This window comes from Symsagittifera roscoffensis, chromosome 4, assembly GCF_963678635.1.
Source record: "Symsagittifera roscoffensis chromosome 4, txSymRosc1.1, whole genome shotgun sequence".
NCBI lineage: Eukaryota > Metazoa > Xenacoelomorpha > Acoela > Convolutidae > Symsagittifera > Symsagittifera roscoffensis.
Window position 1 is genome coordinate 4,239,462 of NC_087065.1, and position 14,663 is coordinate 4,254,124.

The window sequence follows — 14,663 nt, forward strand, 5'->3', positions numbered from 1 at the left end:
AGGTCTTCGTCACATGTTATCATTTTCTTGGTATAGATGTTGATTCCATATCATCACCTCGTGTGGACCATAAGCTTCAGTATACCTGTTATCAACACGCACCGACTTGCTGCCCCCTCTCGTGAGTAGTGCTCTCAACGCTCTAGAAGTCGTTTGTGGGCTTATACAACTCAAGTAATCTGCGTACACGTCAATGTGCATTATTGTCTGGTCGCTCGGTTCGCTTAAATTTCTGGTTATCTCATGGCCGCCCACTGTGATTATCGACATTATTCTAGCCCCGATTTTCGATATGCCGAATGGCTTTCCCGTCACCATTTTTACAGTGTTACAATTCCCGGTCTTTGTCGAGCCCGGTACAGCCTCTGGTGTTGGTTTTGATCCAGCTAATGCTTCGTTGAAATTCTGTCTTTCGATCTCCAGCTTTAGTCGTTGCTCTATTTCTTTCGCAGCCAGATCCTGTTTCACTTTGTTAATTGCTTCCGTCGCCGCTTTCTCATAAATTATCTCTAGAGAGTTCCCGGCTGCGGATTCTATCGCACCATTAACATGTGTTACAGCTTTCACTGTTTTCGTGGGCAATTCCGTGCTTGGTGCTCCTAAGTTCCTAGATTCAAACTCGTTTTGTCTATTCCGCTGATTCTGCACCGCCGCTAATGCCAACTTATGTTTGGGGGTGACTCTGGTCCTTGACCGCTTCCCAGAACAAGGGACAATCCATTCTGAAGTGCCCTTCTTGGTTACAGAAGAAGCATCTCGCTCCTATCTTGATGATTAAGCCACTATAGTACTCGTGTTCCTCCATCTGGCTCATGTCCTCCTCATCCGGTGCGTATCCGAGACTCTTCATGCCTTGTTTGTATGTTGTGCAGTCGGCCACGTGGTGATCCGCCGACCCGCAGTTCGCGCATGATCTGCGCTTGTCCATGTCATCTCTAGGCTTGTACCATGACGACCTCTGAGGTTGGCTTCCCCCTTGCTTGTTTCTGTTTTCTGAATATGAGTATTTCATGGGCTTCATCAGCATGTATTCCCTTGATTTCTGTCTCATTTCCTCTGTGGTCGGTGCGCTGTCTTTCGACAATGTATAGTATGCTGCTAACATTGTTCTTAAGTCATCACTTTTTACCCCATCGATGAACTTCGAGGCAAAAGTTTTTTCTGTTTGTCGACTCCTCTGGGTCACTCCTTCTTCTCAAGCTCTCCAGGTCATCTAGGAACCGATCAATTGACTCATCGTCCCTCTGCCTTCTCTTTTCAAATCGCATCATCGCTTGGTCACCCTTCATGCCTGACCCGAATCGATTCAGCAATATTTCGAAGATTTTGTCCGCGGTATCGCGTTCTTCTTCTTTCTTTGCAACCACGCATTTTAATGCCGTACCTTCCAGGTTGCTGAGTATGGCAGTGCATGCTTGCCTTTCATCATTTAGGTTATCTTGCTCTAGGTGTAATCTCATCACTTCCACCCAGGTGTCAATGCATCCATCGGAGTCGTCTTTGAATTCTTTTGGCTTCTTGAAAGTTTTTCTTGACTTTCCGTCTCTCCTATCGCTCGGGTCAGTGTTCCTCGTGGCGAAGCCCTCTAGAGTCCTGTTCATCATCTCCCAAGTGCTTGCCCACGTCATGGCATCCGGACCTATGTTGCTGCTAGCTATTGAGTCTCCCGGACCACTCGTTGTGTTTGATGTTCCATTTTTCATGATTGTTTTAGCAGCCGTTGGTGCTATGCTTACCGCATTCCGGTTTAAAGGCAACGGTGTCGATTGCCGTTTGTTCCTTTGTGGTTCCACAAAGTCAACTCTGGTGCCTTGCGTACGATTCGCTGCCGTTCTTTCTTGTGAGGTAGAATTTCTCAAGATTGCATCCAATTTCGCCTGTATTGCACACGAACTTTCGTCCTGATTCCTGCTCATTGTGTCCATTCTCTTTTCCAGGCTACCTGATTGGCTGTTGACGTCATCATATCGGTTTTTCAACTGTTGCATATCTTTTTTGATGTTCTTATCTCGTTCTTCATTGTTGGCATCCACCTTGTCCGACATCTGCTGGAGTCTCTCGTCTGTCGCCTTAGCCAGGTTAAAATAACTATCCAGATACTCGTGTTTGTTGTATTTCAACTCTTTCCTTATTAAGTCTCTATCTTCCTCACTGTACTTTAGTTTTTTGTCGATCTGATTTAGTTTTGTCATCAGGTCGCCAAGCTCAAGAGTAGCTGTTTCATGACCAGCAGTTGTCTTGTTTTCGGCTGTCGCTCCTGTTCTGGCTTGTTCTTCCTTTAGGTCGGCTTCTGTCGCCTTCGCGCTCACTGTCCCAAATGTTCGTGCTCTTTCAGTTTTTGATTCTTCGGCCGTGTTGTCTCTCGATTTCATTCCGACCATCATCGCCAATTTTTCTGTAAAAGATGTCTTCTTTACTTGAGAGTCGTCTTTCACCGTTTCTCGGGTATTGCCTGTTGTGTCTTCCAACGCGTCTATCGGCGAAAACTCCACGGTTTTTGGATTTTGATCTTCCATATGGGGCATCGGTGTGGATTCCGTTGTCTTCTTCTCCACTTCATCTACGCTCTGGTCTGGTGTCTCTAGATCGATTTCAATTGTGGGCTCCACCTGTTTGTCTTTAGCACCTTCTCTCGCCTTGTTCTCGGTACTACTCCTCGTGCAGACCATGCTAACTGAAAAGTTATCTTTTGTTTTCCTTGGGCCGATTGATGTCGTTCCGCGCAGCGACGAGTTATATTTCGTGTTTGATCCACTTGACCTTTTTTCGAGCACCGGTACCCTACTCCGTCTCATTATTTCTATTTACAATTGCTCTTATTTACAATATTATTATATACACAATTCTATTCTAAGAATAAAATCTATTATGAAAAAATTCTTAAAAGGAAATATACAACGTGATAAAAACCTTGTTCCCAGTTCTCTTTCACAACCTTTCGAGTAACTTTCTTTATTTGTGGTTTCAACCGTACCGAGTTCCGACTAGTATTGTTCTGTCTCAAAACACTTATTGTAATTTTACTTCAATTTTTATACCGTCCCAAGACTTCCAGTTACTGTCCCTACTCTTCTTTGTACCGTCCCAGGCTTTCTTTTTACTCTCCCAAGACTGTTCGGTACTGTCCCAGTACTTTTTGTCAGTGTCCCAAGACTACTGTCCCAAGACTAGTGTCCCAAGGCTAGTGTCCCAAGACTACTATCCCAAGACTAGTGTCCCAAGGCTACTATCCCAGGACTAGTGTCCCAAGGCTACTGTCCCAAGACTACTGTCCCAAGGCTAGTGTCCCAAGGCTACTATCCCAAGACTAGTGTCCCAAGGCTAGTGTCCCAAGACCACTGTCCCAAGACCACTATCCCAAGACCACTGTCCCAAGACCACTGTCCCAAGCCCACTGTCCCAAGACTACTGTCCCAAGACCACTGTCCCAAGACCACTGTCCCAAGACCACTGTCCCAAGACCTGTCCCAAGGCTAGTGTCCCAAGACCACTGTCCCAAGACCACTATCCCAAGACCACTGTCCCAAGACCACTGTCCCAAGACTAGTGTCCCAAGACCACTGTCCCAAGACCACTATCCCAAGACCACTGTCCCAAGACCACTGTCCCAAGACCACTGTCCCAAGACTAGTCTCCCAAGACCACTGTCCCAAGACCACTATCCCAAGACCACTGTCCCAAGACCGTAGCGTCCCAAGACTGTATTGTCTCAAGGCTGTACTGTCCCAAGACTGTACCAAGACTGCTCTGGTCCAAGACTATCCCAGGACTGCACTGTCCCAAGACTATTAACAAGTGTTTGAGCGGTGGGACCTCTTTCTTTTTTGTTTTAGGGACTTCTTGATTCGCTGTACCTTGCACCACCACTCAAGCTCTAGTAAAATTTTCCCAAAAACCCTCTCTTAGTGGCCAAATGCTGACCCCCCTTTTTTTAGTTACCTCTTTTTCAATGTTCCAAGCAACTTGAAACCAAAACCTGTGCGCAGGTATCTTGTGATCACCTGTTCGTATAAAAACCAAACACAACTCTTTACCAAAATGCAACAAAAATCTAAGCAAGAAAAAATAATAAAAACAACGAGATGAACCCACCTAAAATTCAAAGGTGACAAATGTCTACCTTCTATCGAAAAAATGTCTGGTACCTAATTGCCACGCGTTTTCTTCCCCCCTGCTAGCGATCTTATGGGGTATCACAAAAACTGTCTATGTCCGTTCCCCCCTACCGATCCGACCAGGGTACCTACCTTAACCTGATTCTAATTTTGGATATCCGCTTCCTATGACCAACGCGTGTAAATATCTAATGTAACTAAGTCGACGATGCCGAGCTATTAGTTACTCTAATGTGTCCCCCCTTTTTACAAATTATAACCGCCAACCTCTAACTTAACCAGCCCCCCTTCTAACCTCCCCCCCCCTTTTTAGCCCCCCTTCTTAAGCCTAAAATTACCTTAAGCGCCGGGTGCTAAACCTCTCAAGAGAAAACCGTAGACCTGTCTCCAGGCCTGCTCAAGTAAAAACGTTCCTCAAAACCGGGGGATATCGCTTATCCAATTTTACACTTATTTCCTATAATGTAATGTGAATTTTAACGATACCCATTCTGCCCAACTTGAGAACTCGAGAACTGCCAAATCCTTCTTGGCTACTTTCCCACTCGACTGGTCACCTTTTCCAGTCCAGTCTCCTATTGGTTCAGCTCAAGTGCTCCTGAACCACTTTCCCACTCGGCTGGTCACCTCTTCCAGTCAAGTCTCCTATTGGTTCAGCTCAAGTGCTCCTGAACCACTTTCCCACTCGGCTGGTCACCTCTTCCAGTCAAGTCTCCTTGTTGTCCAGCTAAGTTCCAAGCTATCTAAAAACCCTTGACAACGCCCCACACTCGGGCACTTTATTGAGGTTACTGGGTTAAATTGCTAGGTTGATCGAAACGATCGAACTTTTAAAACAGTATGGGTATACTATTTAATTAATATAAAGGTTTGATCCAACTAATCTGGTGTCAAAGTCACTGTCTTTTTTTTAATGGTTTTTTGTTCCTTTTTCTATTCTTTTCTGGTTTTTGTTTCGCTTTTTGTCTTTTTGCTCGTGTTTTTGTCCCCCTAGTTGCCCCCTTTTACTCGGTTAGCTAAGCCTCGTTCGGAGAGCGTACCAGGAAGTTTTCTCGAGTTTTCTTAAAAAGCTATCACGGTACAACCGGAAGGTTTGCACGTTCCTGCCGAACCGTACCACCGGTACTCTAGAATGGGCATGCAGCCCGAAGCTGTCTCAAGTGGGTTCGACTCCGTAGTCTTGATGTCGTAAACACCCAGGAGCGCCATAAAAACACTGTGTAACATTCGTCTACTGTAGTCACACATGAGGCTTAAGAAAAATAGGCCCTATAACCATTGGCTCAAGAGTCAGGGACACTATCTCTTGTGTTTTTCTACCTCAAATCAGTCGGAGCCAATTCGGTTCGCTTGTGACATGAGACTACGACCCGTTACAGCTTAAAGGCTACTACCAAAATATCCCCCCACTCTAGAAATAAGAACGTCCCCATACTTAGGTCTCTAGATACCCAAAATACATGAACGCCGTTAAAAACCAGGTCAGAACAATCCGTTAAGTTACCTTTTATTAGACAGTGGAACTTTGATCCATTTCAGATGGATCAACCTAAAACTCGCCTTACCTCAACATAACAATCATAAAACACACTCTAGAAATTTAAATTAAGTACTCACATCGTAGCACGCTCAAGAACTGGGAGTAATTAAGTCGGTCAGCAACTCGAGAATTAAATAATGTAACTAACTGAGTTTAATGTTTATCAGTTTCAATAACAAGGACAAGTTTTAACTCTAGAATATAGTTTCTCGTGAACCATTGGGACACTCAAGCTGTCCACTTTTCCACCGAAGGTTCACTCTAGTCCAGTTCGAATAACAATCCAATCGAGTAATGATAGTCCAGTTCTCGGGAATACGCTTGTCTCTGTTTCAGATGGGACAGCTCTACTCTAGTTTTATTGTGACGGAAATTGCGAATAGCAATTTCCCACTGTTTTATCTGGCAACTTTCCCGCGTTTGTTACTCGATTGTTTTCTTTTTTGGTTTTCAGTTGTCGCGAGAAAATCGTGCATGACAAGCTCCATTCGAATTTTTGAAAAATCAAATTTCACTCCAAAATTAAGCGTACTTGTTTTTCTCAAGGTCAAACTTCCAAATATGACCGACTAGCACACTAAGATAAAACATTGATCACATATTTTTAAGAACAGTCCATTGAAACTCTCTTTTGTTTTTAGTTTAGAAACCTGCACCAAGAAGGATCGTCCAGTTGCGATCTTGTCAGAATAACATGAACGTCATGGCATCCGGACCTGCGTTGCTGCTAGCTATTGAGTCTCCCGGACCACTCGTTGTGTTTGATGTTCCATTTTTCATGATTGTTTTAGCAGCCGTTGGTGCTATGCTTACCGCATTCCGGTTTAAAGGCAACGGTGTCGATTGCCGTTTGTTCCTTTGTGGTTCCACAAAGTCAACTCTGGTGCCTTGCGTACGATCCGCTGCCGTTCTTTCTTGTGAGGTAGAATTTCTCAAGATTGCATCCAATTTCGCCTGTATTGCACACGAACTTTCGTCCTGATTCCTGCTCATTGTGTCCATTCTCTTTTCCAGGCTACCTAATTGGCTGTTGACGTCATCATATCGGTTTTTCAACTGTTGCATATCTTTTTTGATGTTCTTATCTCGTTCTTCATTGTTGGCATCCACCTTGTCCGACATCTGCTGGAGTCTCTCGTCTGTCGCCTTAGCTAGGTTAAAATAACTATCCAGATACTCGTGTTTGTTGTATTTCAACTCTTTCCTTATTAAGTCTCTATCTTCCTCACTGTACTTTAGTTTTTTGTCGATCTGATTTAGTTTTGTCATCAGGTCGCCAAGCTCAAGAGTAGCTGTTTCATGACCAGCAGTTGTCTTGTTTTCGGCTGTCGCTCCTGTTCTGGCTTGTTCTTCCTTTAGGTCGGCTTCTGTCGCCTTCGCGCTCACTGTCCCAAATGTTCGTGCTCTTTCAGTTTTTGATTCTTCGGCCGTGTTGTCTCTCGATTTCATTCCGACCATCATCGCCAATTTTTCTGTAAAAGATGTCTTCTTTACTTGAGAGTCGTCTTTCACCGTTTCTCGGGTATTGCCTGTTGTGTCTTCCAACGCGTCTATCGGCGAAAACTCCACGGTTTTTGGATTTTGATCTTCCATATGGGGCATCGGTGTGGATTCCGTTGTCTTCTTCTCCACTTCATCTACGCTCTGGTCTGGTGTCTCTAGATCGATTTCAATTGTGGGCTCCACCTGTTTGTCTTTAGCACCTTCTCTCGCCTTGTTCTCGGTACTACTCCTCGTGCAGACCATGCTAACTGAAAAGTTATCTTTTGTTTTCCTTGGGCCCATTGATGTCGTTCCGCGCAGCGACGAGTTATATTTCGTGTTTGATCCACTTGACCTTTTTTCGAGCACCGGTACCCTACTCCGTCTCATTATTTCTATTTACAATTGCTCTTATTTACAATATTATTATATACACAATTCTATTCTAAGAATAAAATCTATTATGAAAAAATTCTTAAAAGGAAATATACAACGTGATAAAAACCTTGTTCCCAGTTCTCTTTCACAACCTTTCGAGTAACTTTCTTTATTTGTGGTTTCAACCGTACCGAGTTCCGACTAGTATTGTTCTGTCTCAAAACACTTATTGTAATTTTACTTCAATTTTTATACCGTCCCAAGACTTCCAGTTACTGTCCCTACTCTTCTTTGTACCGTCCCAGGCTTTCTTTTTACTCTCCCAAGACTGTTCGGTACTGTCCCAGTACTTTTTGTCAGTGTCCCAAGACTACTGTCCCAAGACTAGTGTCCCAAGGCTAGTGTCCCAAGACTACTATCCCAAGACTAGTGTCCCAAGGCTAGTGTCCCAAGACTACTATCCCAAGACTAGTGTCCCAAGGCTACTATCCCAGGACTAGTGTCCCAAGGCTACTATCCCAAGACTACTGTCCCAAGGCTGGTGTCCCAAGGCTACTATCCCAAGACTAGTGTCCCAAGGCTAGTGTCCCAAGACCACTGTCCCAAGACCACTATCCCAAGACCACTGTCCCAAGACCACTGTCCCAAGCCCACTGTCCCAAGACTACTGTCCCAAGACCACTGTCCCAAGACCACTGTCCCAAGACCACTGTCCCAAGACCTGTCCCAAGGCTAGTGTCCCAAGACCACTGTCCTAAGACCACTATCCCAAGACCACTGTCCCAAGACCACTGTCCCAAGACTAGTGTCCCAAGACCACTGTCCCAAGACCACTATCCCAAGACCACTGTCCCAAGACCACTGTCCCAAGACCACTGTCCCAAGACTAGTCTCCCAAGACCACTGTCCCAAGACCACTATCCCAAGACCACTGTCCCAAGACCGTAGCGTCCCAAGACTGTATTGTCTCAAGGCTGTACTGTCCCAAGACTGTACCAAGACTGCTCTGGTCCAAGACTATCCCAGGACTGCACTGTCCCAAGACTGCCCCCAGACTGCACTGTCCCAAGACTTCTTTGGCACTGTCCCAAGACTTTTAACAAGTGTTTGAGCGGTGGGACCTCTTTCTTCTTCGTTTTAGGGACTTCTTGATTCGCTGTACCTTGCACCACCACTCAAGCTCTAGTAAAATTTTCCCAAAAACCCTCTCTTAGTGGCCAAATGCTGACCCCACTTTTTTTTAGTTACCTCTTTTTCAATGTTCCAAGCAACTTGAAACCAAAACCTGTGCGCAGGTATCTTGTGATCACCTGTTCGTATAAAAACCAAACACAAATCTTTACCAAAATGCAACAAAAATCTAAGCAAGAAAAAATAATAAAAACAACGAGATGAACCCACCTAAAATTCAAAGGTGACAAAAGTCTACCTTCTATCGAAAAAATGTCTGGTACCTAATTGGCACGCGTTTTCTTCCCCCCTGCTAGCGATCTTATGGGGTATCACAAAAACTGTCTATGTCCGTTCCCCCCTACCGATCTGACCAGGGTACCTACCTTAACCTGATTCTAATTTTGGATATCCGCTTCCTATGACCAACGCGTGTAAATATCTAATGTAACTAAGTCGACGATGCCGAGCTATTAGTTACTCTAATGTGTCCCCCCTTTTTACAAATTATAACCGCCAACCTCTAACTTAACCAGCCCCCCTTCTAACCTCCCCCCCTTTTTAGCCCCCCTTCTTAAGCCTAAAATTACCTTAAGCGCCGGGTGCTAAACCTCTCAAGAGAAAACCGTAGACCTGTCTCCAGGCCTGCTCAAGTAAAAACGTTCCTCAAAACCGGGGGATATCGCTTATCCAATTTTACACTTATTTCCTATAATGTAATGTGAATTTTAACGATACCCGTTCTGCCCAACTTGAGAACTCGAGAACTGCCAAATCCTTCTTGGCTACTTTCCCACTCGACTGGTCACCTTTTCCAGTCCAGTCTCCTATTGGTTCAGCTCAAGTGCTCCTGAACCACTTTCCCACTCGGCTGGTCACCTCTTCCAGTCAAGTCTCCTATTGGTTCAGCTCAAGTGCTCCTGAACCACTTTCCCACTCGGCTGGTCACCTCTTCCAGTCAAGTCTCCTTGTTGTCCAGCTAAGTTCCAAGCTATCTAAAAACCCTTGACAACGCCCCACACTCGGGCACTTTATTGAGGTTACTGGGTTAAATTGCTAGGTTGATCGAAACGATCGAACTTTTAAAACAGTATGGGTATACTATTTAATTAATATAAAGGTTTGATCCAACTAATCTGGTGTCAAAGTCACTGTCTTTTTTTTAATGGTTTTTTGTTCCTTTTTCTATTCTTTTCTGGTTTTTATTTCGCTTTTTGTCTTTTTGCTCGTGTTTTTGTCCCCCTAGTTGCCCCCTTTTACTCGGTTAGCTAAGCCTCGTTCGGAGAGCGTACCAGGAAGTTTTCTCGAGTTTTCTTAAAAAGCTATCACGGTACAACCGGAAGGTTTGCACGTTCCTGCCGAACCGTACCACCGGTACTCTAGAATGGGCATGCAGCCCGAAGCTGTCTCAAGTGGGTTCGACTCCGTAGTCTTGATGTCGTAAACACCCAGGAGCGCCATAAAAACACTATGTAACATTCGTCTACTGTAGTCACACATGAGGCTTAAGAAAAATAGGCCCTATAACCATTGGCTCAAGAGTCAGGGACACTATCTCTTGTGTTTTTCTACCTCAAATCAGTCGGAGCCAATTCGGTTCGCTTGTGACATGAGACTACGACCCGTTACAGCTTAAAGGCTACTACCAAAATATCCCCCCACTCTAGAAATAAGAACGTCCCCATACTTAGGTCTCTAGATACCCAAAATACATGAACGCCGTTAAAAACCGGGTCAGAACAATCCGTTAAGTTACTTTTTATTAGACAGTGGAACTTTGATCCATTTCAGATGGATCAACCTAAAACTCGCCTTACCTCAACATAACAATCATAAAACACACTTAGAAATTTAAATTAAGTACTCACATCGTAGCACGCTCAAGAACTGGGAGTAATTAAGTCGGTCAGCAACTCGAGAATTAAATAATGTAACTAACTGAGTTTAATGTTTATCAGTTTCAATAACAAGGACAAGTTTTAACTCTAGAATATAGTTTCTCGTGAACCATTGGGACACTCAAGCTGTCCACCTTTCCACCGAAGGTTCACTCTAGTCCAGTTCGAATAACAATCCAATCGAGTAATGATAGTCCAGTTCTCGGGAATACGCTTGTCTCTGTTTCAGATGGGACAGCTCTACTCTAGTTTTATTGTGACGGAAATTGCGAATAGCAATTTCCCACTGTTTTATCTGGCAACTTTCCCGCGTTTGTTACTCGATTGTTCTCTTTTTCGGTTTTCAGTTGTCGCGAGAAAATCGTGCATGACAGGCTCCATTCGATTTTTTGAAAAATCAAATTTCACTCCAAAATTAAGCGTACTTGTTTTTCTCAAGGTCAAACTTCCAAATATGACCGACTGGCACACTAAGATAAAACATTGATCACATATTTTTAAGAACAGTCCATTGAAACTCTCTTTTGTTTTTAGTTTAGAAACCTGCACCAAGAAGGATCGTCCAGTTGCGATCTTGTCAGAATAACATGATTGTGCATTGTCATTTTTTCTACCTGGAGTGTTCCAGGTTTCCATGACATAAACATCACATGAAGCATAACCTAACACTAATATAACATACAAATAACATCGACACTATCACATAAAAACCTAATACCTAATGAACATCCAAAAACCTAATCCTTATGCCTAAAAAGTAAAAGATCTTTGGTCGTTTTGTTAATGTAAAAAAAATTTTTCCTGATGAATCACGAAATGTGCGAAAACGTTCGAATTAATATTTTAAAATTCTTGAAACTTGGATATAAGTTTAACAAAAATTCTCATTTCTGCAGTGAGGCTTTGTCAATGTAATCTCAGGTGTTGCGAATTTGGCCTCCAAATACGACTGCTCAAATACTTGAAGTTTTCGAGATATGTCGTTAATAATTTCTCAGAAATTTTCAAAAAAAACTTAGATGCTAAAAAGATCCAAGACTTTGAAGTTCTCAATATTGTTGTTGGATATTGTGAGAGTACTCTCAGGGGTTGCAAATCTTGCCTCTGAAAATGGCTGCTCAAATCCTTGTTTTCAAGACATGATGTTTTAAAGGATTTTCTCAAAACTTTTCAAGAGACCTTAGATATAAAAAGTTTCACAAATTTGAAATTACGAGCTCTGTAGTGAGGCTCAATCAGGGTACAGGGTACTCTGTAAGGAGTTGCGAATTTTTCCTCCAAATATGAGTTAAGGCTGTCAGAGTAATCTCATGGGTTGCGAATTCGGCCTCCAATTAAGAATGCCCAAAACTTTTAGCTTAATAGATACGACGATTTTTCTGCTGTCAGAGTACTGTCAAAGATTGCGAATATTGCCCACGAATAAGACTGCTCAAATCTTGGTAGTTGCTGAGATCGAACATTTTTTCTGGTTTTAAAAGATACATTTTTAAGAAAGCTTGAGGTTGAAGTTTCTCAAAGTTTGAATTTCCTAACGTTGTAGTTGGGTTTTGTAAGAGTACTCTCAGGAGTTGCAAATCTTGCGTCCAAATTCGACTGCTCAATTGCCTTTACTTTACCACATGTGACGTTTCTTAGTTAATTTTACATTTTTTCAAAGAACTTAAATAAAACTTCACAAAAGTTTTTGGTTCTTATAAATTTTTATAAAAAACTTGAATAAAAACCTTTGCAATATTTGTAATTACGAATTCTTCAATTGGTCGTTGTCAGAGTACACACAAAGAATGCAGATCTTCTTTCCAATATATTCGGTTTTCTACGAAAAGTAGAAAATTCGGAGTACCGGAGGTGTGTAACACGCTAATTTATCTTTAATTCATGAAATTCCAATGGTTTTGTGACTGGGTGAAATGATAAAGATTGCCTTCTCGAGATTGTTAATTTTGAAACCGCAAATTTTATCTCGATAAAATTTACTTGAAAAATTTTTTCAGGTTATTTGTGTTTGATCAATCTGTTAAAAGATGGAGAAATTCATTGGATCATGGAAGTTTACCACTCACGACCCAGATGCAAGTGCCCTGGACAACTACATGAAAGCCTGGGGAGTGGGCTTCTTATATAGGCAGATGATGAACCGTGCTACTCCAATTATTCGATTCAAGGAGTCGTCCAAAGAATCTGGCAAATACGTTTTAATCACGAAATCGAAAAACATCATCCGCAAAAGATTTGTAATTGGACCATTTGCACTCGGTAGTGAAGAAGCTGTATTGGAGAGTCGTGCTGATGGAAATAATTTCAACTCCAAGTTCTACTTAGATGATGAGGGAAAACTTGTTCATGTTGCTACGCACGACAAGGATAAGATTCCTGTCTCGACCAGCACGAGAGAGGTAGATGATCAGGGCAGATTGAAAGTGACCGCTGAGTGCAACGGTGTGACAGTTGTTCGCTTGTACGAGAAAATGGAAGACGAAGATGAAGAAGAGGATGGAAAGCTGTGATTGAACTGTTCGTCTCAGAATGAAATGTGCATGTAATGTGTATGTTATTTTTTTAATTTTAACTCATCTGAGTTATGCTACAATTAACTGTCGGTTAATTGAACTACTTATAATTTATTGTAAATGTGATGCAACCAAAATGAAGCTAATTGCCAAAATGGTGCAATATATAATTTTAACGAGTACTTAAATATATCTATAAAATATTTGGTGTGTAAATGGCCTGTCACGACAATTTGTACGATACAAACAATGATGCTAAGACCAATTCAATCAAAATTCAGCGGAAAACTTTTGTTCGGAGTCAGATTTAAGTCTAGAATATGTTCAATTTTTGAAACAGATTAGAACAAATGAAAATTACAACTATGTTCGAGTAATTTCTGACCAGACCTGGCTTTTTGCGGCCGCATGCGGAATGGGGGGATCATTATGCTAATAAATAAGCTCTAGGTATATTGCAAAAATCTATTGTTTTCAGATCAATTGCAATAATTGGGAGAAAAACCCTTTTAATTAAGATTTTTTTCTCAGAAATTGTTAATTACCAAATAAAATAAAAAAGTACTTCAAATAGCAAAACAACAACTGAAGCATGAAACCAAGATAGCACCGGGAGTGAAAGAGAGCACCACATGGGAAATCTATCTGATAAAAAGACCGTATGTTGGCAAGATAAGGAAATCGCAGAAAGTGAGATACATGGTGACATAGAATTAGAGGATCATAAAAACTTCATCGAGAGAAGCTTAAGGGCGTAGAGTTCCGATGACACATGCTGCGTTAGACATCTGTATGCAAACTGATATTCTTTGTCTAAGGAAGGCAGATGCACGCGCTTCGTTGGTGGAATCTTGAATCAGCTTGCCGAGCTTAGAAAGAAAACGTTTGGTGTCTGGTCCTGCGCCTCCTTGTACTTCGAATGCGACAGGCTGAAACAAGTAGCCTCTGTTGATGATTTCAGTGTATTTCATTCTTTTCGTCTCTTCTGCTGTAGTCGCTGCTTTCAGGGGCTCGAATGAGTCAATTCTACTGCTGCACAATGCGTCCACGACCGTGGCATCCCATACCATTGGTTGGCCTCTGGACCAAGGTGTAGACGTAAGCCCATCTGGCCTTTTCCGATCTGCGCGGCAAAGTCCAGGGGACTCTAATACCGAGTGTATGTTGGCGCTGGCAAGACCCCTCTTCACTATGTCATTCAACAACGAGTGGCGAGTATGACGGCCGGCGCTCATTTTGCACGCCAAACCATGGTGGCCGTCTTCAGAGACTTCTTTACCGCATCGGCATTGGTGGGGTTCGCACACTTTGCCGCCCAAACGCAGTGCTACACTGATGCGGAGTTGGATATCTGTGAGTTTCAAGCCCAAGTTGGATGATGGCAGAGCCTGCTGCCAGCTTCCCGCCATCTTTCCAGAGTAAGCTTCTATTCTATTGTGGTCTGTCTTTGAGCAGTTCACAAGCATCGAGGTTATTAGGTTCTCGAATACTGGCCAAGTCCAATTCTTTTGAGTGCTTCTATTAGTTGGTGGAAGTGCTTGTGCAGTATCACCCCAGAGTTCCAGAG

At 42.8% G+C, this 14,663-nt stretch overlaps 1 protein-coding gene across 1 annotated transcript; it reads left to right on the forward strand.

Moving 5' to 3' along the window:
• The first annotated feature begins 12,610 nt into the window (after positions 1-12,610).
• LOC134844709 (fatty acid-binding protein, brain-like) lies at positions 12,611-13,093 on the forward strand. Its single transcript, XM_063861524.1, has one exon. It carries the CDS (start codon positions 12,611-12,613, stop codon positions 13,091-13,093), a length of 483 nt encoding a protein of 160 aa, XP_063717594.1.
• Positions 13,094-14,663: the final 1,570 nt, after the last annotated feature.

Excerpts from the sequence above, each read along its gene's own strand:
- LOC134844709 (XM_063861524.1), top strand. The coding sequence starts at position 12,611 with ATGGAGAAATTCATTGGATCATGGAAGTTTACCACTCACGACCCAGAT.